General features: G+C 52.0%; 2 protein-coding genes across 4 annotated transcripts; both read left to right on the forward strand.

The window, feature by feature from the left end:
* Positions 1-28: 28 nt before the first annotated feature.
* Positions 29-5,144, forward strand: LOC111149309 (transmembrane protein 129). The gene is made up of 4 exons (XM_022506299.1): positions 29-287; positions 2,190-2,664; positions 3,328-3,487; positions 3,601-5,144. The coding sequence occupies exons 1-4, from the start codon at positions 83-85 to the stop codon at positions 3,847-3,849; spliced, it is 1,089 nt and encodes a 362-aa protein (XP_022362007.1). The 5' UTR covers positions 29-82; the 3' UTR covers positions 3,850-5,144.
* An 846-nt stretch (positions 5,145-5,990) lies between these two features.
* Positions 5,991-20,083, forward strand: LOC111149285 (stem-loop binding protein). 3 transcript variants are annotated; one of them, XM_022506267.1, is made up of 8 exons: positions 5,991-6,122; positions 6,221-6,337; positions 9,564-9,668; positions 12,581-12,640; positions 12,932-13,069; positions 13,720-13,869; positions 15,355-15,436; positions 19,136-20,083. In XM_022506267.1, the coding sequence occupies exons 1-8, from the start codon at positions 6,064-6,066 to the stop codon at positions 19,250-19,252; spliced, it is 828 nt and encodes a 275-aa protein (XP_022361975.1). In that variant the 5' UTR covers positions 5,991-6,063; the 3' UTR covers positions 19,253-20,083. The 3 variants fall into 3 exon arrangements, with proteins under 3 accessions (XP_022361975.1, XP_022361976.1, XP_022361977.1); XM_022506268.1 differs by lacking the exon at positions 9,564-9,668; XM_022506269.1 differs by lacking the exon at positions 6,221-6,337.
* The last annotated feature ends 5,553 nt before the right edge of the window (positions 20,084-25,636 follow it).

Here is a 25,636-nt window from a genome sequence, read left to right on the forward strand (position 1 = left end):
CCGGCTCGGAGTTCTCGGGTCTGTTTCCCGTCGCGGGCTGCGGGGCTCTCCCTGACGGCTTCCTGGGGGTCGCGGCAGCGCGATGGACAGCCCGGAGGTCACCTTCACGCTGGCCTACTTGGTGTTCGCCGTGTGTTTCGTGTTCACGCCCACCGAGTTCCACTCGGCCGGGCTCACGGTGCAGAACCTGCTGTCGGGCTGGCTGGGCAGCGAGGACGCCGCCTTTGTATCCTACCACCTGCGCCGCACGTCCGCCACGCTGCTGTGCCACTCGCTGCTGCCGCTCGGTGAGCAGGCCGGACCCTCCCCAGAGGGTCCTCGGGGCGGGGCACCGGCCTGTGTCCTCGGTGGGCGGAAGTGGCCCCTCGGGCTCGCGGCCGAGTTCCGGGACCCCAGAGGTCGGGGAAAGTCGGGGGAGGGCGAGCGGGTCCCCGGTCGCTCTGAGCAGAGGAGAGACGCTGATCCCGAGAGCCGCGGCCGTGAACTAACAGCCCGTGCGCTCTGAGCTGGGCTTCTCGCGTCCCCGGCTCTCGAGAGCGGAGAGGAAGGTGCTGGCGGCAGGTGGCCGTTTGCAGGTGGTGGAAATGAAGGCTTAGAATATTGAGGGGAGGGCAAAGGGGATGATGCTTCGCCCAGCTGGGGCAGGTCGGGAGTCATTTCGTGGAGGCAGTTCCCAGGAGAGGGACATGAGTTAACTGATTGTAACAGGAAGGTGGAGAGACCTGGGAGAGCAGGAGGTCTTGTCCCAGGCTTTGGAAGGTGGGGGCGGGAAAGGAGGCAGAGATGGGTAACCCCATAGGGGCGTCACAAGTGCAGAGGATGGCGGGGCGTGTTTGTGTGGCTGGCGCAGGATGTTCACAGGTGGTACAGGGGTTGGCCTTGGGCGGAGACTCAGGTGCTGTCTGGCCTCTGAGAGGCTGGTTTGTCAGCTGGTTGGACAGGGGACTGGCTGGAAGTCGGGGTACTAGATATGTGTATGTGGTTCTTTGGAGGATACAGAGCAGAAGCAGGTCTGGAAGGGCAGATAGCTGCTGGGGGCCGTGTCTATGGCTCCGTGGGCACAGGAGTTTCCAGCTGTCAGCAGGGCGCAGCAGCCTGGGCCAGGTGTGGAGAGCCTCCTGGAGGGGGCTGGGTTGAGGCCAGACATGCGCAGGAGGGCTGCCTGCCTATGCCAAGGACACAGGGCCTTGGTGGCAGTCTGGTGGTCTCCTTTGCCACGGGGTCCGTCTGCCTGCTGTTGGGGTAACTGTGTGGCTTTCTCAACCTGAGGCCCCAGCAGCTCTGTGAGGCAGGGATGAGGAAAGTGTGGCTCGGAACCTGGGCCCCCGAGAGGGTCGTGGGTTGGGTTTCTGTCTTGGGAACTAAGGGTCCCCACAGCTTTCTGGAGTCCCTTTAGCCACACCCTTTCTGTAAGCCTGTGAGTGGCTGGGCTGTAGGCAGGCTACACCAGGACAGAGAAGCTGGAGCTTAGGGAGCTCAGTGACTCATGCAGGTGGGAGGAGCTTAGCCTTGTGGCCAGTCTCAGGGTCTTTTTCTTCCTTTTGACCTTGTTTTGTAAAAGCTTTGAAACTTTGTATGCCTGTTTCCTACTGCTGCAGGATAAATTACCTTAAATGAAGTAACTTGATCGACAGCAAATGTTTACTATTATTTTGTACTCTTAAAGTGCTCAGGCAGGTATCCATTATCTACTTCGTTATCTACTTCAGTCACTATGATATGCAAATCGGCATATGGAGATGTGGCGTTCCCCATTGTTTTCTGCTTTCTGTTTGGGGCACAAATCTGAGCTCTTGGGATGGGCCACACACTGATTTGCCTTCTCGGTGGGGGTGGGGTTGAGAGGCCAAGATCCCATCCCTGGGAGGCCAGCGTGCAGCTTGGCTTTGGGTGGCACCAGATCCTTGTATTTGTCTTTGCTTTTTTTCAGGCTTTCCTATTTCTGTAATCATGTATTACCTGTGTAAGGCTAAAGTAGTACATTAGAAACGTCTTTTTCTCCTTTATTGTATTACTGTCGTGGGCGAGGGTTGAGCTGGGCCAATGTGGAGGCAGGTAAGGTGCACCTGCCTTGGGGTACCATGGCCTAGCCCTGAGAGCTGACCAGGGCGGCCTTTGGTGGGCACTTTGGAGGGAGAACAATGGCCTGGCAGCCCCAATTCCTGCTGAGGCCCTTCCTATCCTTGTAGGTTACTACGTGGGCATGTGCTTTGCAGCCTCAGAAAAGCAGCTCTACTCCCTCGGCCAGGCCCCAGAGGCCTGGCGGCTCTTCCTCTTGCTGGCAGTGACTTTGCCCACCATCGCCAGCACCCTGATCTACTACTGGTCCTGTGATCAGTGGGCCTGCCACCCGCTGGCCCGCACCTTGGCCCTCTATGCCCTCCCACAGTCAGGCTGGAGGGCCGTGGCCTCCTCAGTCAACACGGAGTTCCGGCGAATCGATAAGTTTGCCACGGGGGCACCAGGGGCACGTGTGATTGTGACAGACACGTGGGTGATGAAGGTGACCACATACCGTGTGCACGTGGCTCAGCAGCAGGATGTGCACCTGACCGTGACAGAGTCCCAGCAGCATGAGCTCTCCCCAGACTCGAACCTGCCTGTGCAGCTCCTTACCATCCATGTGGCCAGTGCCAGCCCTGGCGTGCAGGCCTTCGACATCCGGTAGGTGTGCGCGTAACCAGGGCAAGAGTAAGGCTGGGGCATGTCAGAGGCAGCCAGCCACCAGGTTCTAGTCTTGGGCTCCTCTGGGAGGCAATGATGCGTTGGAGCAGGCTCCTCTATCCACCCCACCAGTGGAACTCTCCCTCAAGGCCCCTTGTCCCCTCATGCCCCTGTAGGTGCCCCCTGCTGCTGCTCTTTCCGTGACGGCTCTTTTCAGGGGAGCATGTTAGGCATGTTTGGGGGGATGGTATAGGACTGAGGTTTGATGGCTGCTTTGGCTCTGGGGCCCAACCAATGTCTTCCCATCCCATTCAAGCTTTGGACAGTGCATTGTCCCTCTACTGTGACCCCCTTTGTGCCTGAACTTGTTGAGAGCCAGGCATTCTGTGTCCCACCTGCAATCCACTCACTTTTTTTGCCCCTCCCTGCATCCCTTGGGGGCAGGGAGTTGGTGCTGGTTCTGTGGGCTCTGGCCTCAGGGTTATCTTTACTGGCTGGTCTACTTCAGGTGACTGGGCTGTGCCTGGGCTCCCATGTTGTGTGTGGTTGTGGGTGTCCTGTCACTGTAGAGGCACCTTGGCATCCCCAGCAGGAATGATGGCCCTGCCCTGCAGAGGGGCCTTGGTTCAGTGGCCCCAGCCCAGCAGACCCCACCTTGTGCAGGCTGAACTCCACGGAGTATGGTGAGCTGCGTGAGAAGCTCCGAGCACCCATCCGCAGTGCGGCCAACGTGGTCATCCATCAGAGCCTGGGCGACCTGTTCCTGGAGACGTTTGCTTCTCTGGTGGAGGTCAACCCAGCCTACTCAGTCCCCAGCAGCCAGGTGAGGGCTGGGTGGGGGCAGGTGGGTTCCCACAGGCCAGGCCCTCTGGGTAGGATGGAGGGGCACAGGGCTATCTGGCCAGCCTCCCTATGACACCCTTGGCCCACCCGCAGGAGCTGGAGGCATGCATTGGCTGCATGCAGACACGTGCCAGTGTGAAGCTGGTGAAGACCTGCCAAGAGACAGCTGAAGGCGAGTGCCAGCAGTGCTACTGTCGTCCCATGTGGTGTCTCACCTGCATGGGCAAGTGGTTCGCCAGCCGCCAGGACCCACAGCGCCCTGACACCTGGCTCGCCAGCCGTGTGCCCTGCCCCACTTGCCGTGCACGCTTCTGCATCTTGGATGTGTGTGCTGTGCGCTGAGCCTGCTGGCTGGAGCAAAAAGTGGCCTTGGGGGCCCCGGCGAGACCCGCTAAGGACCCCACAGTTACCATGAGGAGCAGCCAGGGCTCCAGGCCCTCACTTGTGTTGTCAGCCAGGGGCTCTTTCCCTAGCATGACGAAGGACAGAAGTTTTTGTTTAAAAAGGATATTTTCTTCTGTAGCAGTGGCAGTGGGATGGGACTTCAGTGCCTCCGCTTCCTTTCTTCTTTCTCCAGGTGGGGGCAGGTGCTGGACTCGGAATATGGTATGGTGTGGGGCCTGTTTCCAGAGCATTCTGAGGCTGCCTGAACTGTCTTCTAGAGACCAGGGTTCTGCCCCCATGGCCCTACCCTGAACCACTTGCCTTAATTTTATGTAGCATACCTGCCTTTCAGTTACATGCCAAACCTAGGTTCATCCAAACTGGTTGCAGTTTGTCCTCCAGACTCCTGTCTCCAAGCTGGCTGGTGGCCCTGTGCCCTGTGTCTCCTCTGCACCCCACCAGGCTTCTCAGCGTCTGGGGAGAGTCCGGCGGTGCAGAGAGACTGGGGTGCCACTGCAGGGTGAGAGCACTGCCTGGGACTTCCTGGGTGGGGTGACCCCACCTGCCACCTGCCCCGGGGAGATCCTGGACTTCCTTTTAGAGGCTGGCTTCTCTCAATTCCTGTTCTTCAGCTGCATGCTTGTGGGGGTTGCTTGTCTCCTGGAGGGCATGCACCTCTATGCCTACTGCTGCCCCATGAGTCCAGAGAAAGGCCAAGCCTGACTCCCAGCCAGAGGGGATACTGAGCCGAAAACAACAGCACTGTCCTTGCAGACAAGCTTGTTGGGACACAGCACAGGGCTGGCCACAGCTCTGTAAGGCCACCTGGATCAGAAAGTGCCCTGCCTCTTCCCAATTCCTGGTGGCACACCTAGGAGGGCAGGAGCAGCCAGGCCATCAGGCCCAGCTCTGACTGATGTGGTTGCTGGAGGGGGCCTTCGTATTTGTAGCCCTAAGCCTCCTAAACCTGGCTGTTTGAAGCAGGGGTGATGGACCAAGCCGGCTTGCCTTGGCTAAGGCCACACTGAAGCCCAGGGATTTGGGAGCGGAGGTGGTTTAGCCTCGTGGGCCGCCAGGGTACCCCGCCAACTGAGGCCATCAGAGGGGACGACGAGCCTAGCGTCAGCGGAGGGTTTCAGATACTGTCGAAGGACTGGGTCGGGCTATTTTTATTACAAAAGAAAGTAACTTAGTTTTATAAATTTACTGTTAGCTGAGCAGTGCAGTATTTAATAAAACGTTAGTCCGATGTACATACTGGAATATTGTGTTTTTTCTGATACTCGAACTGGTAACGGGTGAAACCGACTGGGAAGTGGCAGCGCTTTGCCCATTTCTGTCTAAAATGAGGCGGGAGGCGGGCGCTGTAGGAGCCGCAGCCTCCGTTTTCCCAGCTGCCCGTTCCTGGGGCTCCAGCAGGGCTGGGCCAGGGGTTCCTTAGAAGGGGTGGCGGCCTCACGGCGCGTGGGTCAAGAGGAGCGTAGAGGGCCCGCGTAGCGCAGCCACCAGCCAGGGGCCAGGGGCCAGGGGCCGGAGCGCGGCGGAAGTGAGCTCCGCGCAGCGGTGAGAACCGGCGAATGCCGGCGGCTCAGACTGCGGCCTCCCCTTCCGGGTTCCCGATTCCCGCCTGCCCAGAGGCCTCTCCCGCGAGGTCGGCCAATCAGAGGCCGCCTTGCCGGGCCAACCAATCAGAGGCGCGTCCTCTCCCGGGTCTTGGCTCCCCCGAGCGCCTGGCCCGCGCGCGCGGCCGAATCTCCCGCCAAAAGCCCCCCTCGCCCCGCCCCGCCCGCCGCGCTGAGGCTCGGCAGCCCCGGCCGTCCCATGCTAGGACGGGGGGCAGCGTTTCCTCGGGCCTGTCCCCGTCTGGCCGCACGGCGTCGGTCCGCCGCCTCCCGGAAGGCGGCGTCGGGGCTGCGGTCCCGCGTTCTCCCGCCCAGGCCCGGGACGCCTGCGAAGCGCGCGCAACCGCCGGGGCTCCCCCGCCGGCCTGGGCCCGATGGTCTCGCCCGTCGCGGCGCGCGCGCGGGAGCTCCGGGGGCGGAGCCGGCACCACATAAAGGCAGTTGGGGGCGGGGCGCGCGCAGAATCTGTCAGCGCCGGCGCGGGTGAGGCAGGGTCCTCCGCCTCCAGCCCCGGAACACCGCCGCCGACCCCGACCTCGCCGCGCTTGCCATGGCCTGCCGGCCGCGCAGCCCCTCCGTCTATGGGAGCCGCCGCGAGGGCGGCAGCAGGTGAGGCGGGCCGCGCGCTCCGGGCATTCCGGGCGGGCCGGGCGGGGGTCCGCGGCGGGCGCCCGGGGCCTCCCCTTGACGCAGTGTGTCGCCCGCAGTCCGCCGCCCCCCGCGAGATGGAGCCTCGGGCGGAAGCGCAGAGCCGACGGGAGGCGCAGGAGGCCCGACGACGCCGAGGGCCCCGCGAAGCCGGCGGGCGACGGCCGCCCGGACAGGTGGGCCCGGAGTGCGGCGCGGGCGCGGGGCGCCCGGGGGTCCCGCCCGGCTGGGGGTGGGGTCCCGCGCGCTGGCGGTGCCCGTGCCCCTGCTCAGCCGGCCAGAGGGAGCCGTGCCGCCAGCGGGTTGGGTCGCGTGTGTCCTGCTCCGGCGGTGGCGCGGCCTGGGCGGGGGCCTGCGGGGCAGGTGCGCTTCGTGCAGAGCCTTCCCGCCGCGGGTGGTTCCGGGCCCCGGAGAGGCCGCTGGGAGCCGGGGGTCAGCGGGGAGGCCGGGAGCTCCTGGGGCGCTGGCGAGTCAGGCCCTGTGGGCGGCCCTTGTGCAGGGAGCGGCTGACCGGGACGCGGGCGCTGTGGGGGGAACGTGCGGGCACTGGACTTTCTGCGGTTCTGCACTCGTTGGCGGGCCCCGGGTTCGGACGGGAGTCTGGGGAGATTCAAGGCGCAGGGGTGGCTCGGAACCGTTTGCTGTGAAGGAGAGGGTAGGGGTAGAGCTGACCCGGCCGGGGAGGGAGGCGGCGACTGGAGCTGGCAGTGTGGACGCTCAGAGCGCCGGGTACTGCACGAGTGTGGCCTGTGCGGAGTGGAACCTTTTAAAGACGCGCTGCTGGGAGAGCTGCTCGGGCAGAGACGCTGATGTGGCGGGCGCCTGGACGCTGCTGCAGCCGGACGTGAAGAGAAGCGACGGAACCTCGTGGGGATCAAGATCTGAGTGCTCGGCGGTCTCCCGTTTAGCGGAGGAGAAAACGTTAGGTCCTTATACGCTGCCTCCAAAGTCCTCTGTATCCCCGTGGGTGGGCCTCTGGCTCGGGAGTCAGCCACCGGGGCCTTACTCCTCTAACAGGGCGGCGGGAGTGCCCTTGGCTCCTCTTGGCTCTTGTGGGGGCTGGCTGCTCGTCCCTTGTCCGCTGAGGTGATGCCTGGGGGGCGCACGCGGGTACCTGTAGTAGGGCCCTTAGTTCCTGGTTCGAGGTAGGCTTTGTTTTCCATTGGAGCACTTTCCCCTAAAAGTATTTTTGTCCTAGAATAAGATAGATTGAATACGCTCTTTTGATCTAGAAAGGTGGCCATAGTTTTAGAAAAGGTATTTTCTATTTTACCAAACTATGCGATGTAGTGGAAGGTCGTTTGTAAGCGCCTTTAAAGAGTTCAGCAGTCTGGGGGCGCCTGGGTGGCTCAGTGGGTTAAAGCCTCTGCCTTCGGCTGGGGTCGTGATCCCAGGGTTCTGGGATCGAGCCCCGCATCGGGCTCTCTGCTCAGCGGGGAGCCTGCTTCCTCCTCTCTCTCTCTGCCTGCTTCTCTGCCTACTTGTGATCTCTGTCTGTCAAATAAATAAATAAAATCTTTAAAAAAAAAAAAAAAAAAGAGTTCAGCAGTCTGTCATGGCCCAAACTTGAGCCTCTTGGTCCACGAGTAGGGACACTGAGGTCCAGCTGTCGACAACCTTCCACGTGGTTCCTTTCTGTGTCTGGGATGCAGTTACTGAGTCACTTTAACTTTTGGTTCTTTAAATTGACTTCAGACCTTGCCAACCATTTTTAGGTTCTGGAAGCTTAGTTTTAGAAATCTTAGTTTTTCTGGGTGAGATAGCTGTAAGAGAAGAAATGGTAATTGCGCACAGGGATCATTCATCTGTTGCTGCAGTGGCATGTGGTTTGCAACTAGGGTGCATCTGGTCTCTTAGAGTGGCACCTGGAGTTGTGTCTATCTTTGGTGTGTCAGTGGCGGCTAATAGAAAATTGAGGAAAAATAAAAATGTCGGTTTGCATCTAATCTGCAAATAATAGATATACCAACAATTCTGAGTGCCAGAATTCTTGGTATTAAGCCTTTTTCAAATTGTTCTTTTGTTTTTTTTTTTAAACAATTTTTTATTTGAGAGCGCATGCGTGCAGAGGCTGAGGGACAAGCAAGACTCCCCACTGCGCAGGGAGCCTGATGTGGGGCTCAATCCCAGGATCCCAGGATCATGACCTGAGCCAAAGGCAGGCACTTAATGGACTGAGCCACCCAGGCACCCCCCCCTTTTTTTTTTTTTTTTTTTTTTTAAGATTTTATCTATTTAACAGATCACAGGCAGGCAGAGAGAAGAGGAGGAGAAGCAGGCTCCCTGCTGAGCAGAGAGCCCTATGTGGGGCTCAATCCCAGGACCCTGAGATCATGACCTGAGCTGAAGGCAGAGGCTTAATGAGTCACCAAGTCGCCCCATAAGTTGGTCTTTTTTTTTCTTTTAAGATTTTATTTATTTATTATTTTTTTTAAAAAGATTTTATTTATTTATTTGACAGAGAGAGATCACAAGTAGGCAGAGAGGCAGGCAGAGAGAGAAGGAAGCAGGCTCCCTGCTGAGCAGAGAGCCCGATGCGGGGCTTGATCCCAGGACCCTGAGATCACGACCTGAGCCGAAGGCAGAGGCTTTAACCCACTGAGCCACCCAGGCGGCCCAAGATTTTATTTATTTATTTGACAGAGAGGAAGAGATCACAAGTAGGCAGAGAGTTAGAGAGTTAGGCAGAAAGAGCCAGGGAAGGGGGTTCTCCACTGAGCAGAGAGCCCAATGCTCTCTGAGATCAAGACCTGATCCCAGGCAGAGGCTTAACCCAATGAGCCACCCAGATGCCCCATGATGAAAGGTTTCCTTGATCTCTGGATTGAACTGAGCTCCTCGTTTACACTTAACCAACTCTAAGGGGTGCTGTTTCCAGTACGCTAAGTCCTAATGTGGCAGGGACTCCTATGTAAATTCTTATCCCTCTATTCTAATTAGGTGGTATATTCTGAATAGTTAATTAGGTACATTTAAAACTAAACAGTAGGCACCATTTATTAAGTACCTTTTATGTGGTGGTCACTTTTCGTAGTATGAAGTGTTATCTAACTCCTTAAAATACTGAAAAATAGTTTCTCATTTTGTAAATGAAAGAACAGGTTGTGTTCTTGCCTGTGCTGAAGGTGGCTTGTTCATGTGGCCTTCCCCCCAGTGGACTGTTTCCTCATGATCCAGCCAACACCGGTAGATGGTGGGTGCCCGCAGGTTCAACAGATAAACCTCCGAGAGGTTTGAAGTGAATTGCCCAAACTCAGCTAATAAGCGCTGGAGCAGAGAGTATCCTGGAGCCCATTCCCTCTACACTCTGCAGACAGCGTGGGAGCATCTCCTAGTGTGCTGTTTGAAAGGACACTGAATGGAGGTGTCCTGGTTCAAACATGCATTTTCGTTGTATTGCAGTTTTACCACTCCTGAAGGCCCGAAGCCCCGTTCTAGATGTTCAGACTGGGCAAGTGCAGTTGAAGAGGATGAAATGAGGACCAGAGTTAACAAAGAAATTGCAAGGTATACATCCTAGACCCTTGTGAAGTGTGATCCGTGGTGTTGCTGATTATATGTTAGTTTCCAGGTGTGTGTTAGAAGGATGATTCTTCGGAGGCTGGTTCCCATTCCAGCAGCATTAGCAGTGCCTGACCACTTGTTGGAAGAGCCCATTCTCAGACTTCACCTGGCCTGCTGAATGGGAAACTCGGGTGGGGTCCAGCCATGCCTTAAATGAGCGGTGCAGATGCATCTGCTCACTGAAGGACTGTTGTCTTAGTGGCTGTCCTTCCACCGTGGTGGTAGGTGGGAGGTGGTGCTACCATGATGTCTCTAATCTCTAACCTACCATGATGCCTCTAACCTACCACATTGAGTTCTGCCACCCCAGCCAACTGTGTGGCTCTGTTTATTTATTTTTAATTTACTTTATTTTTTAAAAGATTTTATTTATTTCACAGATATCACAAGCAGGCAGAGAGGCAGGCAGAGAGAGAGGAGAAGCAGGCTCCCTGCTGAGCAGAGAGCCCGATTCGGGGCTTGATCCCAGTACCCTGGAATCATGACCTGAGCCGAAGGCAGGGGCTTTAACCCACTGAGCCACCCAGGCGCCCCTATTTATTTATTTATTTTTAAAGATTATATTTATTTATTTGACAGACAGATTACAAGTAGGCAGAGAGAGAGGAGGAAGCAGGCTCCCTGCCGAACAGAGAGCCCGATTCGGGGCTTGATCCCAGTACCCTGGAATCATGACCTGAGCCGAAGGCAGAGTCTTTAACCTACTGAGCCACCAGGCACCCCTGGCTCTCTCTTTAGGTAGAGAGTGCACTTTTGTCTGCCATCTGGTTCAGGTAACAGCTCAGAAGTGGGAGAGCACAGGGAGGGGTCCCTGGCTTGGGGCCTAGGAGCCCCTTGCAGTTGTAACCAAAATTGTTATCTATATTCAAGTTCTCAGAAACTCCAAGCCTTTGCCTCGACTCATTATGGTTCAGACGATGCATCCTTATGCACTGCTTTTGTCTCGATTACAGTTTGGTATTTTGGGGTCTTTCCTTCCATTTGAAATATGCCATCCAACCCAGCTGATTGAGCTTTTAATTGAAATGCTGTGGCTCATAATCAGTTGGAGTATATTGAACTGAGTCTCTTGGCTCTTAAATCTTCGGAGAAGATGCGTCGTCTGAGCAGGGAAGTTGGGCCAGCCTGTCTGTGCCACCTCTGCAGTGCTTGATGGTGCTTACAGCTATGTCAGGAAAGGCCCAGGCCACACGCGCGTTAGTTAGGGGCCCTCAGAGGGCTGCTTGAATTTCTTTTAGGTATCAAAATGTATGTGTGTGGGTGGGTGGTATGCCTGGTTAGAAATGGGCTCCTCCAGCGTTTGGAACTAGTTGTTTTATTTATATAGATCTCATTTTTCCCAACTGTAGATCTAGGATGTCTGATTTGGTCTCTTGTAGTTTCTGTGTTCCATTCCCAAGGCTCGTAACAGCTTTCTGCACATAGCCTATCTATCCTGACCCTTGCCATGGACTGTTTGCGGATCTTGTTGATGGAGACCCCTGTCTCTCTTGACCCTCCTTTGGTGGACCTCGCTTTGTTATGCAGTTGTCTCATAGGCCTGTCTCCAAAAATTGTTCTACTTTGCAAAATAGGCCTGCTCTATTTTGGGCCACCTTGCCGATCACACCCTTCCTGATGGAAAGCTGTTGCTCTAGTAAGACCCTGGTGGTTTGACCTACTGCTGATGGTAGTCTGCCTTTTTTACCAGAATTTAGTTCACTGTACTTCAAGAAGGATAATATGCACTACACACCACCTATCTGGAAATTGGAAAATGGGTTTTAGTCATACTTGAAGCCAGTCTGTTTCATCTGGAGTCCCTGAGAGAATGAAGCCCTACATAATGTGATACCGAGGACCTGCTTTCTCAGTTCTCACAGGCTGGTATAGAATCAGAACTTTTCTAGGTATGCAGGAAGTAAACTCGTTTGTTACTTCCTGGTTTCCAAACTGTACTTGGTGCCTCAGCAAACTGGGGGGCCTGGCACTTTTAGAAAAGGAGACAGTAAGGTATGACATATTTCAGACATAGGAACTTATAGCTTGAGGTGGTTCTTGGCTTCAGTGTTAGATTGAGCTACACTCCTTTGGCTGACATACCTTGGCAAAGCAGGGTTCTGGTAGTTGCAGTGATAGAAATCAAATGCCTCCTGAAATCCATGTGGAACAAGACTGGGGTATGTTCAGTCTCTTTCGCAGATGGGAGAAGGCGAGCAGAACCCAGTAGGCATACATGTAAGGACTTGTGGTATTAGAAATAAAAAAGTGTTTATCTCAATTTAGGTTTATTTTTTTTCAAAAAGTGGATCTCACTATTTAACCTGAAGCTGTTAGGGGCTTTTTTTGGCTTAGAGAATCTCTCCATTACATATGGCAGTGCCCAGGGTTGTTGAGGTAAGTCGTTTGCTCCCAGAGCCTGGCTGCTCTAAGCACTTTGTACGAGCTTGGTCTATAACTGACCTTATGAGAGAAGGTGACTGAGGGAGATTGAAATAAAATGGAACCACTGTGCCGTTACCCTGATTCACTTACCAGACCACACTGCTCAGGGAGAAGGCCTGACCTCTGGGGGCTCCCTGAAAAGCACTGTGTTAACTTATATACGTTTCTTTTTTTTTTTTTTTTTTTTTTTTTTTAAAGATTTTATTTATTTATTTGACAGAGATCACAAGTAGGCAGAGAGGCAGGCAGAGAGAGAGAGAGAGAGAGAGAGAAAGCAGGCTCCCTGCTGAGCAGAGAGCCCGATGTGGGGCTCGATCCCAGGACCCTGGGATCATGATTGGAGCCGAAGGCAGAGGCTTTAACCCTCTGAGCCACCCAGGCGCCCCAGCTTGTATATGTTTCTAAAAGAGCAATGTTTATTTTGTTCTCAGATATAAAAGAAAACTACTCATAAATGACTTTGGGAGAGAGAGAAAATCCTCATCGGAAAGGTAAATGCCATGTAAATGTTTCTTCTCTTAATTCAATAGGCCTGTCACTTGCTGGTGAGAAGAACTGCACATGGGATGCTGGTTTCCCAGCAGCTTGCGCTGCTTAGTCCTTTCCCTGCTTTGGAATTTGTGCCTGTTACGTACTACATTCCCATGGAGACAGTTCTGGACTGTTCTGGGATTAACGTGGTTTAGCATCCAGAGGACAGATGTTCTTTCATTGTTGTGTTTTAGCATTGTCTTATGTAGTGGTCTTAATCTTGAGGCTCGTTCTGTCCATCTCCTCTTTAGTTCTGACTCCAAGGAGGCAGGGTCCGCGGTGCCAGCTGACCTAGAGACAGACGAGAGCGTCCTGATGAGAAGGCAGAAGCAGATCAACTATGGGAAGAACACCATTGCCTACGACCGCTATATTAAAGAAGTCCCCAGGTAGTCTTGTGTCACTGGCGTGTCCTGATGGGACTGTGGGGCACTGCAGTCTAGTCTCTGGTCTGCTTCCGTGGCGAATCTGACTTGGTGTACTTCATGGCCGCTGAGGACCACTGAACCACTTTGAGGCGCTTATGTGACAGATGAGGAAGGGAGGGGACTGAAAACCCAGGAACAGGAAGATAAGAAACTAACATGTTACAGTTCAGAGCGTTAGGTAACATTTCAAGTCCCAGGAATGCTGGGTTTCAGACATGTAAAGCCATTAACATGCGTGATAGGAGAAGAGTAAAGTTCAGGTTATAGGTTGTAAAGATGGTGTTGGAGAAAAACATGAACTTTGTCCCCTCTTGTCCCAGCAGCGTGCTCTTCCTACCCTGCTCCTCACGCACAGGTTTGCAAAGAAAGCTCAGAGAGGGTATCCATTTCATGGTAGGACTAGGGGTCATATATGCTTTTCTGGAGCACAGATGGCAAAGGGAGAGTAGAGTCAAAGGGGCAGTGCTTTTTCGTACATAACTTTTGCTCATTTTATGGTCTCAGCTGATCTACAATTTTTGATAACTCTAATCTCAAGAGTTTTGTTAATCTTCGAGCTGACGTACAGAGCTGAATGGTATGTTCTAGAACAACCTCCCTCTTTCCTGTAGACACCTCCGACAGCCTGGCATCCATCCCAAGACCCCCAACAAATTCAAGAAGTATAGTCGACGATCGTGGGACCAGCAGATCAAGCTCTGGAAAGTGGCTTTGCATTTTTGGGATCCTCCAGCTGAAGAAGGATGTGATTTACAAGAAATGTATGTCTTCGTTGCATTCTTGTCCTCTGTTTCTGCAATTGGTGCAGTGATTGAAATCACATGATCGTTTATGTGCAGGTTATCATGGTACGGAGGGCCCCTGGGAGTTCTGAGAGCAGAGCAGCCAGCGGCCTTGGCTTCATGTGTGTTTGCCCCATGTGCAAGTGCGGCAAGTGGGGAGGGTGGTGGAGGGAGGAATCTGCCTCCTGGATTTAATTGCCTTTGCATAGCTAGAGAAAATGGAGATCAGTAAACCTAGTGATATGAGGGCTGTTATTTATTTGTTCTTAAATTTTAATAATTTTAAAAAATTTTTTAAAAAGATTTTATTTATTTATTTGACAGAGAGCGATCACAAGTAGGCAGAGAGGCAGGCAGAGGGGGAGGGGGAAGCAGGCTCACCGCTGAGCAGAGAGCCCAATGCGGGGCTCCATCCCAGGAACCTGAGATCATGACCTGAGCCGAAGGCAGAGGCTTAACCCACTGAGCCACCCAGGCGCCCAGTTTGTTCTTAAATTTTAAAATAAACATTCTGAAAGGTATTTGAGTAACCTATTGAACTATGAAAATAAAAGGTCTTAATTAAGGAAGCTTTTTACTCCCCCCCCCCCCTTTTTTTTAAAGATTTTTATGGTCGGGGGAGAGAGCATGAGCAGGGAGGAGGGAGGAGGGGCAGAAGGAGAGGGAGAAACAGATTCCCTGCTGAGCATCAGGCCTCAAATTGAAGGTAGCCCCTTCACCAACTGAGCGCCCAGGTGCCCCTCCCTCTTGGTTTTTCAACTCAAGCCTAGTTGGAAAGGTCTCGGGCTGGGTTTTTGCCCCAGGGTGAGGACAGCCATAGAATAGGGAGGTGGAAAGGACTATCTTGCATGTGACCCCTCCTTGGGCACCTGTTGTCAGCTCCCTCCTGACCTGGGCCTCTGCCTTCCTCAGAGACAGGTTTATTCATTCAGCAAATACTTGAGTTCCTGCTTTGTGCTGGGGAAATTTATTAGAAACTGTCATTTTTGAAATGAGTTATAACATGGCTTTACAGATTTGGCCTCACGGATGTCGTAACATCGTACCGATTTTTTTTTTTTCCTATTATGACACTGTTGTCTGTTCTCTAGGAGTAGAAAATTGGAAAATTAGCGATTGCAGTATTCACCTTCCCCCGCATTGGGCCTGTATTGATGCTTCTGTGTAGAAGGATGCTTGTGGGTGTGTAAATAGCTGCACCACAGTTGAGAATAGGCAGGTGGTGGTATTCTCTGAGCCAGGTGGACGTTTCCCCTTGTGGTTTCTGTGCCAACCCTACCTGTGCAGGGCAGGGAGGTGGGGGTTCACTGGAAACTCCCCATTGCTTTGGGAGCAAAGGAGGTACTTGGCAGTCGGTGTTTGCACCAGGCAGCGTGCTGATCATGCTTATATTTTGTGAACGGGCTGGGAGCACCTCTCTGCTTTAGGTGGTGGCTGATGCACCTGTTTGCTTTCACTTGGCAGACATCCTGTGGACCTTGGGGAGATGGAGACAGAGTCTGCAGAAAGCAGCTGCGAGTCCCAGACGAGCTCTCAGGATAACTTCGTAAGTGCCTTTTCTTGGTTTCGTCTCTCACCATGGTGTTTTGGGTTAGTTGTTGACTGCATCTTCCCCTTGGTGAACTGGCATTGAAGATGGAGTTCAATTCTGCTACTTCTAAAGGGGCTCCTTTATCTCTTCTCACATCACTGAGATGTCGACTTGATGACATTCCTAGGTAGTAGCCTTAATTGAAGTTTTTGGTTCAATCCACCTACTCAGTCCTGCCATTTTCATTTTAAAAGTGAAAGGCCTTTTTTCCTGGATTCCAGTGTCTGTGTAGGTCTTGTCCCTGACATGAATTTTAGGCTGTATGCGTTTTGTGGTGGTGATTTGCTAGTGCAAGATTATTTGTTAGTTACTTCTAAATAAAGGTATGCTTTGGGCCTAAGGGTTTCCCCCACATTTGCCGATTTTTAAAAATTACATGTCTTTGAGGGGAAAAAAAAACTATAAAGATTAAGAACAATATACAAGGGGCGCCTGGGTGGCCCAGTGGGTTAAAGCCTCTGCCTTCGGCTCAGGTCATGATCCCAGGGTTCTGGGATTGAGCCCGCATCGGGCTCTCTGCTCATCGGGGAGCCTGCTTCCTCTCTCTCTGCCTGCCTCTCTGCCTACTTGTGATGTCTGTCTGTCAAATAAATAAATAAAATCTTAAAAAAAAAAAAAAAAGAACAATATACAAAATTAGCTCATCTAACCCTGTAGTTGCTGGTTGGGTGCACGTTCCTTCAGACTTTTCTGCATGTGTACAAGCAAGTATACGTGAACAGTTTATAATAAGAGCCCTTTATTACCTTTATAAGGAGACCACCCTGATATTTGCATATGGAAATACTTAGCATATTGAATGAAAAAAATAGATTGAAACTAGGAAAAAGCACATTATTTGTTGTGAGGTACTTTAGGCTTTCTGTGGGATCATGCTGTACTGTATTTGGACACTTGAGAAGCTGGTAAAATAAAGGTGCATAGTTGCCTTTTTCTTTCTCTCTTTTTTTTTGCTTTCCATCTGTGTCCCACCTGTGACAAGCCTGGCATGGGTCCTTCTAGTTTTGTGGCCCATCTGCATACCTTGCCCTCTGTGTGACTCTCCCACAGGAGAGGAATAGCAAAGTTAGATCATGAGGCATAGAGCTTAACAGGTTATTTTTGAAGACTAATGACGTGGAAAAATTTTGGAGATAAATAAAAGCAGGATATTTAGTGATGGAATGATTCCAGTTTTGTGGATATTTATGTGTATATAGGACTAAAAGGGACCTGTGAAAATCTCAACTGGTCCATCCTTAGTTTGGATCAAGGGTAACTCTTGTCCCCGCTCAAGAAACAGATTCTGGGGGTGCCTGGGTGGCTCAGTGAGTTAAGCCTCTGCCTTCAGCTCAGGTCATGGTCTCAGGGTCCTGGGATCGAGCCCCACATCATGCTCTCTGCTCAGCAGGGAGCCTGTTTCCCCCTCTCTCTCTGCCTGCCTCTTCTTGTGATCTCTCTCTCTCTCTCTCTCTCTCTCTCTGTCAAATAAATAAATAAAATCTTAAAAAAAAAAGAAAAAGAAACAGATTCTGAACATCCCACCTGCAGAATCAGGAGTTAGAGGGAGATGCTCAGGCCCAGGGGGCAAGGAGGAGCTGGACCGTGAAGATTAGAGGTAGGAGTCCTGGGGGGTCAAGAGGAGGTGGTTCAGAGATGGCTGGATATGCTGAAGGGAGGAGAAGCTCAGGACTAAGCTCTTTATTTAGTGTTACACACACCCAGATAACTGGGTCCATCAACCACCCCAGTAGACATGGACACAGCCATGATGTCATTGTGCTCCAGAAATGTCATGTTGACAGAGCACTCCTGTCTAATCAGCTGTCTGTGTTCAGGCCTCCTGGTTGCCCTAAAAATGTTCTTTTTACAAGTCTTTTTTTTTTTTTTTTTGATCCACAGTTAGATCAAGGATAATTGCCATTTCTTACATCTTAATTTAGAATAGTCTTCCTCCCTTTTTCCTCCCATTACATTAACTTTTTGGGAAGACTTCAGGCTAGTTTTGTAGCGCAGAGTTCCTCATTTGGGAGTTCTATTGTTTCTTGCAGAACCAGATTCAGAGTGAACACTTAAGGCAAGACCATGGTGGGAGTGTATGGCTTGTTGTCCCATTATTGGGGATGTTAAGTTTATAATATGATTCAAGTGGTATCAACCGGATTTCTTTCTTTTTTTTTTTTTTTTCAAAGATTTTATTTATTTGACAGACGGAGATCACAAGTAGGCAGAGAGGCAGGCAGAGAGAGAGGAGGAAGCAGGCTCCCCGCTGAGCAGAGAGCCCGATGCGGGGCTCGATCCCAGGACCCTGGGACCACGACCTGAGCCGAAGGCAGAGGCTTCAACCCACTGAGCCACCCAGGCGCCCCTCAACCGGATTTCTTCCTTGCAAAAATAACTTTTTTTTTTTTTTAAGATTTTATTTATGTACTTGAGAGAGAGAGCACAAGCAGGGGGGCTACAGAGGGAGAGGGAGAAGCAGGCTCCCCACTGTGGGGAGCCACATGTGGGATTTGATCCCAGGACCCCAGGATCATAACCTGAGTGGAAGGCAGACACTTAACCGATTGAGCCACCCAGGCGTCCCTAAAAATAACTTTATTTTTAACATTCATTTAAAATTTTGGTTTTAGTTGGTATAAACATTGGGTTTCCCTGGGTTTAAAAACACGCCCTAAATCATAAACTCTCTTAACCTTTGATTGTATGACCTTGTAATTAAGCCTTTTTTTTTTTTTTTTTTTTTTTTAAAGATTTTATTTATTTGAGAGAGCGAGAACATGAGAGGGGAGAAGGTCAGAGGGAGAAGCAGACTCCCCACAGAGCAGGGATCCTGATGCAGGACTCAATCCTGGGACTCTGGGATCATGACCTGAGCTGAAGGCAGTGGCTTAACGAGCTGAGCACCCCCAGGTGCCCCGTAATTAAGCTTTTTTTAATGAAAAAGCAAAACCTCTTTAGTAAGGCAGGTCAGAAATATGCTTAATCAAACACTGCTCTCTCCTGGCCTGAGAGCCATTGTTCAGTTTTGTCCCATCTTTCAGCAATATTTCGTGTTCACAGAAGGTGCGCAAGGCGTGCACATCTGTCTGAGCTGCTTACTTTATACAGTGCTTTGGATCTAGCACCTATGCTCCCTTTGGTAGTGTAGTTACTGGGGATTGTGAGTGAGTGCATAGACCTTGACATACGCTCTGTCACGCGATTCCTACAAGTTGTGGGGTGCAGGATGGGCTCAGTGGGGCCTCTGTCCTCTTTCCGGTGCTAGAGTAGCTCAGCCAGGTCCTCCTCGGCCGACAAGCACGTGCTCCGCAGTTTGGGGGGGACTCTGCTTCACACGTCACGGGGAGCGGGTGGTGGTGCCCCCAGTCCCCGATGCAGCCCCCTGAGGGTCAAAGGGCTGGGGCTCAGACGCTGTGAAGGGTCTGTGAGTTCTAATGGGTTGGTTGGTGGGTAGGGATTTGACCTATCCACCGCGTGGAAGTAACTAGGAGATGGATTTGAATTTTCTCTTAGTAGCATTCCAGCACACACAGACCTTCGCTGGCCATGCTCTGTCTGGGTCCTGTAGAGCTGTGGGCGCGGGAGGCGGTGGTCGCAGCCTGTGCTTAGTGCCTGCAGCACCAGGCTCCATGTGCCTTGGGAGCTCGCCCTGACTGTGCTCCTGTCTTCTAGGACATGTACTCTGGCACACCCACTAAAGTCAGGCACGTGGACTGCGGAGTGGAGGACGAATTTGATCTGGAAGCTTGTTTAACTGAGCCCTTGAAAGATTTCTCAGCCATGAGCTAACCGATGCCACCTGGAGGCTACTGGGAGCGAGGGTTGCCTCCACCTGGCAGGTTGGGGGCCGGCCAAGCATGTGTCCTGCATTGGTAACTGGAGGGTTTCTGTTCCTAGTTCATTACTGCATTATCTCATGGTGAATTGTTACTCTTGCCTTATTTTCTTAAGAAACGTTAATTTTATGTATAGTGAGTATATTTTGCATGTTTTAAATTGTAAATGGAACTAAATCCAAGGAAAACTGAACTTGAAGCAGTCTTGGGAATTTAGTTGCTTAATCTGTACCATCCTCCAAGTTAATCTGACAAGCTGATTTTGACTGGTTTTCCCCCAGTACGTTAGACATTGTTACTTGTCAGATGGCTGGTTTGGGGTTAGCCACACATTCATGGGGCCAGTTGTGCATCAGCTTTCTTTACTGGTATCTGTGTATTCTCATAATTGGATGACTTTAATATCTTTATGGAAATTTAATATGGGGCCTTTTGTCAGTATGTCAGGGTGTGTTTTTTTTTTCCCTCATACAGAGCACTGGATAGTCAAAGATAGTAAATTAAGCTGTTAAGGGATTTTATGTAAGTTATGCAGTCTTAATTTGGTACTTGTAAATAGCAGTAGGTAGGCCTTCTACCTGTAATACTCCAAGAGTTAAGGCAGCAGAGGGGTTTAGAAAGAACATTTTTTTACCGTCCATTAATTTACCATGTAAAATTGCTGTAAATGATGTGTACAGATTTTCTGTTCAAATACTCAATTGTAAACTTCTTGTTAAGACTGTTATGTTTCTATTGCTTTTGTATGGAATGATACTGCAAAAATAAAAAGAAAAGAACCTTCTCTAGCTGATTTATTATGTTGCCAAATAGGCTGACTGCCAAGTGAATTCCTGTGTTTGGAGGACCTTACCATGTGGCGCTGGGGAGAACAGTGCACAGTGGTGAAGGAAGCTTGGCCCTGGCTCACTGAATTCTGCCCAGTGAGGAGGACCTTATTTTATGTTTGGAGCTCTGATGGCAGATCTTGGTTCGGGCCAGAGTCACATCCAGGTCTCCTGTCACTGCAGAGCCTGGCCATACTCGGTGGCGTGTGCCCAGTAGACTTAGGGTGGAAGCCGGGGGATCTAGGCTTGATACTCATTCAGCAGCGGAGGTGGGTGGCAGGGCTTTCCCTGTTTCCTGAGACAGACAAGGGCTGTGCAGTCTGCCTTGGAGCAGGGTAAGCATCAGGTTTCGAAGGGCAGCCTTGACCACTGCGTATCTTCTGTAATTACGCCTGTGAACCCTGGAAGCTTGGCCCATGGATGGTCTCTCAGACATGATGCAAAGGATGGATTTTGGCAGATTTGTTCAAGGTCTTTCAAAAAGGCAGGAGCCCTTCCTTCTTCGCTTTGTTGAGCCCATACTGTTGTGTCAGACACAGTTCTGGTAGGTCTTAGAGACCTGCAGGAGACCGGGTGCTCCAAAGTGTGTACTCACAATCTACCGGGTACAGAAGACTGTAAGTACAGTGTCAGGTTAAGGAGTAAGAACAGAGATGGGCAGGGGGATTGGGGAGAACTGGCAAGTGGGAAGTTGTCATTTTTTATAGATTGATTTGAGAGATACCTGATGAGGTGGCCTTTGGACAGATATGATCTCAGGGAGGAACAACCACCTCAGAAGGCAGCAAGTGCAGAGGCCCTGGGGTAGGCATTTGGTGTATAGACTGCTGGCAAATGGCTCACGTGTGGGAGAGATTTTGTAGCTGGGCAGGAGCTGGCAGGACTTTGAGGAGGAAAGTGCCAGCGGGTGCCTCTGTGGCTTTGAGGAGACCTGGGGTCAGGGGCTTGGTGGGAAGATGTGCAAATACTAGGAACTGGAGCAATATGGTCCTGGCCACGTGGCAACGGAGTCGAGCAGCACTGTTGCGTGTGGGGTGGGGGTGGAGGAGGACAGGCTGGATGGGCTGCCTGGGTGTTCTAGGCGGTGCCTTGGGCGCCCCTGCTTCCTGTTGGAGCTCTGGCTGAAAGACCTGAGGAGAGCGGGAGCCCAGGGAAGGGCTTGTGGGCAAAGGAGCAGTGCTCACTGGTCTTCTGTGCCTTCCGCTTTCCTGGGGATAAGCAGGGCTCCTGTTGAGACCCAGGGTCCTGGGATGGCCAAGAAGGTGTGTGCTGGGATGAAGCTGCAGCTGTGGTCTTGGCTCATTACGACCTTAAAAAATCGGGACTCCTTTCTAGGTTTCCCAGAAACTCTAGGGCCTTCCCCAGCAGAAGCTCAAGACGGAGAGGGGCACTGCTGGTTTGCGCTGGAAGGGACAGGCAGGAGGAAGTAAAGAGGGGCCCTGGACCCCCTGGATTCCACCGGCAGGACCCATGGGGAGGAAGCTTCAGGGCTGCAAACACCGCCTGCCTTTTTTTCCCTCCCTTTGGAGGTGGGAGCGGGGTGGGGAGAATCTCAGACTCCACGCTTGGTGCAGAGCCCAACCTGAGGCACAACTGGGGCTCGATCTCACAACCCAGAGATGACCTGAGCTGAGATCACGAATCCGCTGCTTCACTGATGGAACCACCCAGGCGCCCCAAACATAGGCTGCCTTTTGTGGAAAAAGAATAATTCAGAGGGTGGACCCAGGAACCCAGAGGCAGAGCCAGGAAGCATGGAAGCCCTGATGGAGCAGGCCCAGGCCCAGAGGCTCCTGTATGCTGGCCCCTCAACTCTGAACAGCAGTGTCTGGAGCAGTTGGCCCAGGTGGGGCCCATTGCTGCGCATTGTGTGTATATGTGTCGGGGTGGGGTGGGGTCTGGGGACAGAGCAGACACGATGTCTCTAGCTCACAGGTCTTCAGACTGAGAGGATCTCCACACCAGAAGAGTCCTTCTTAGGATAGATTCTGGTCTTGGGGCTGGTGTTGTAGGATGAGACTTGGAGGCCTTGAGGGGCTTGTCCCTAACCCGTGGCTTAAGGGTGGACTGGAGTGGTCTTAAGGGTGAGGAGGCTGGGTTGCCTGGAGCGGGGGTGTTACACATGTAGACTTAGGCTGAGTGAGGTGGGCAATAGCAAATGTGAGATCTGATTTAGGTTCTAGAGGAATCATTCTGGCTTTTAGCTTCATATTTAAATTCTTGGAATGCTGTTAAACAACAAGGAAATCAATCTTCATACTTTAGTTCTTGCTTTTTGATGCCGTTAACATAATCTACTATTTCCTATATGAGTGTTACAAATAACCAATAGGCTAGGATCCAGTCCTCTTTATTCTTGGCTCTTGTACATCAAATGAAGTGTCAGAACTAAATTAAGTTTGTCCTGCATGATTAATTCTTCACACTTCCAGGCTGATTGCTATCTCGCTCCCATTGGCGATTCATTTTCCTATCTCCCCACGTGTAGACATGGTCAGCTTATCAGGATTGTCATCCTGTGTCCCCCAACTTTTTTTCGTGTGTTGGAAAGCCGCTCTTGTTTCTTCCTGGTCTATCAGGAACCTCTACCTTTGTAGGAAGACATCAGTGGATCCTCTCAGGTGAGTCAATGGGCTCTACCTGAACCAAAACCCTGCACTTTTGGCTTTCTGGATCGTGTGGGTGGTTTTTCTGTTTATTCCATGTAGGCAAAGTCCCATCACGGTGCTAACACTTGCATGTTAACAGGTGAGCAGTTGTCTTTGAACCTGGGCTGGCGGGTGGGAGGAAGTGTGCCTTTTTGATCATCGGTTCTGCTTATTTTATTTAAGGGTGGTTCTAATAAGTTTTTTCTGTGTTTGTGTGCATGCGTGTGTGTGGACGTGCGTTTTTTGCTTTACTATCACTGTTTCCTTTGCTTTCCAGTGTGCAGGCTTTACTTGGACCTTATGCCACTTTGTAAAACTCACATTTCAAAGATGCATGTTGTTTTCCAGTAAAATGATTCCCTCAGTGCAACATAGGAAGCCAAGTCTCCAAATATCGGCACTAAGGACCTTGATGACTGGCTTTCCAACAAAGGCACCAGCTGTAGGTGTCCTCAGCTCTCCGCCTGGCCGCATGCGCATTAGGGGCCGCTGAGTGTGGACGGTGGGATGCAGACCTGTTCTGTCTCTAAGAGCAGGATAATAGCATCTACCCCGTAGGATGTCAGGAGTTCAGGGAGACCCTGAGTGCCACGTGAGCAGCCGTGGTTGCCAGGAGACCCATGTACTGCATCACCACAGCCCTGCACAGTGCTGCACGGTGCTTCATCCTTCACCACCACTCAGGGCAGGGATGGTCTTCGGGCAGAATAACCGGCCCTTGGGAAGCAGGAAGCCAATGACAGAGGTGTCCTAGTCATTTCATGGAGGCTGAGATGTGGGTGGGTGTGCCCAGGGAGGGGTCCCAGGGCTCAGTCAGGTGTGTGCTGCTCCTTCAAGTCTGTGTCAGGCCATGTGTGGGGCATGTGGCATGTCCCCCCGTGGCTCTGAAGGTGATTCTGAGAGTGCTTTCCAGTGTGACAGCTTTTCGTGTCCTTGGCATGCACTCTGGGTAAAAGGCAGAATTTTAGTTTCTTTTTCTTTTTTTTAAGATTTTATTTATTTGACAGAGAGATAGCACAAGTATGCAGAGCGGCTGCAGAGGGAGAGGGAGAAGCAGGGTCTCCGCTGAGCAGGGAGTCCGATGTGGGATTTGATCCCAGGACCTTGGGATCATGACCTGAGCTGAAGGCAGCTGCTTAACCGACTGAGCCAGGCAGGCGCCCCAGAATTTTAGTTTCTAGAGGAACTTTCTTCCTATCCTTGGGCAGAATTGGGCCTCTCCTTGGGCCTGTGGTTGACGCAGGCAGGTGGGATGAGGCTGTACGAGTTCTCTCTTGATGCACGACAGGTTTCCCCCAAACTTAGTGGCTCATAAGAAGGATATTCTCTCCGTTTCTGTGGCTTAGTGGGGTCCTCTCTTTCAGGCTCTTGCACGACTGCATTGGAGAAGTTGGCTGGGGCTGGGGTCCCATCCAAAGGCTTGACTGGGGAAGGATCCATGTCCAGCCACACTCACAGATGTTGGCCATGGATTGCCCTCTGTTCCTCAGCAGGTGGCTTCTGCGTAGAGCACGCAAGCAGGGAGGGAGCCAGCCGGATGGAAGGCTGGTGTAGCTCGATTTCGGAAGGGATGGCCTGTCACTTCTGTTGCTGAGCAGCTGGTTGCTAGCCAGCCGACACCCAAGGAGAGGGGATCAGCCAGGAGTGTGAAACTGGGTGGAGATTGCTGGAGCCGCTTTAGAAGTCAGCCTACGGCAGGGGCTCTCTTGGACGGTTGGGCATCTATGGCCGTGGGCCGCAACTGCAACCTCAATGTTGTACAGAAGTGAACTTAAAATGGGCCACAGACTTAAATGTAAAGTGTAACACTGGTAGAAAATCACTGCACTCCGGAGCTGGGCACAGTTCTTAGTCTTGACCCCAAAAGCATGATCTGTGAAAGGAAGCATTACTGAAACAGACCTTGTCATAGTTAAAAGCTTTTGTTCTGTGAAGGAGCTTGTTAGGAGGATGGAAAGACAAAATGCACAGGAGGAGAAAAACCTTTGTAAACGACACACCTCACAGGACCTGTATCCAGAATATATCAAAAGTCTCAAAATTCAAAATAACTCCAGTTGGGTGCTCGCTTCGGCAGCTCATATACAAAATAACTCCAGTTGGAAAGTGAGTGAAAGGGGGTGTCTGGGTGGCTCCATCGATGAAACATCCCTTCGGTCGTGATCTCAGGGTCCTGGGGTTGAGCCCTGTGTTGGGCTCCATGCTCAGCGGGGAGTCTGCCTCTCCCTCTCCCCACTCGTTCTCTCTCAAATAAATAAATAAAACTTTTAAAAAAATGAAAGAAAGGAAGCCAGAGGGTGTGAAGGGGGCATGGCAGAGGAGCCGGAGGAGGGGACTGTCCCTGGACGCTCCTGCCTGTCCAAGTGGCTGGTGTACACCAGTGCCGACACTGAGTGCTGCTGAGAACCAGGTTGGGTGTCTGGGGGCCTCCTGCAGCGCTGGTGGGAGGTCTGCTGCCACTCTGGAGACGAGCTTGACTACTACTTAAAAACCAAACATGCAGCCCCCATAAGCCCTGTACTTGTGTTCCGGGCTTTAATCCCAGAGGGAAAACACGCATTCACACAAAAACCCATACCTGAATGTTCACTGGGCTTGTGCTCGGAGCTTCCCCAAACTGGAGACAACCCAGATGCCCTTGGGCAGGCGAACAGGAAACTATGGTGTGCTGCGCAGGTGGGATCCCCACAGGGACTGACGGTGTCGCCGGTGCCGTGGTGGGTGTGAGAGTGTACTCTCCTTTTACAAGACCTTATCCTACAGGGAAAGGACCATTCACAGAGACTTCTCTGAAGTACAAAAGATCTGTAACCACACGTTGAAAGCACACCACATTTCTGAACACATTGGCCCAGAATGACC

This window comes from Enhydra lutris, unplaced genomic scaffold (assembly GCF_002288905.1).
Source record: "Enhydra lutris kenyoni isolate GAN:26980312 unplaced genomic scaffold, ASM228890v2 scaffoldscaffold21, whole genome shotgun sequence".
Taxonomy (NCBI): domain Eukaryota; kingdom Metazoa; phylum Chordata; class Mammalia; order Carnivora; family Mustelidae; genus Enhydra; species Enhydra lutris.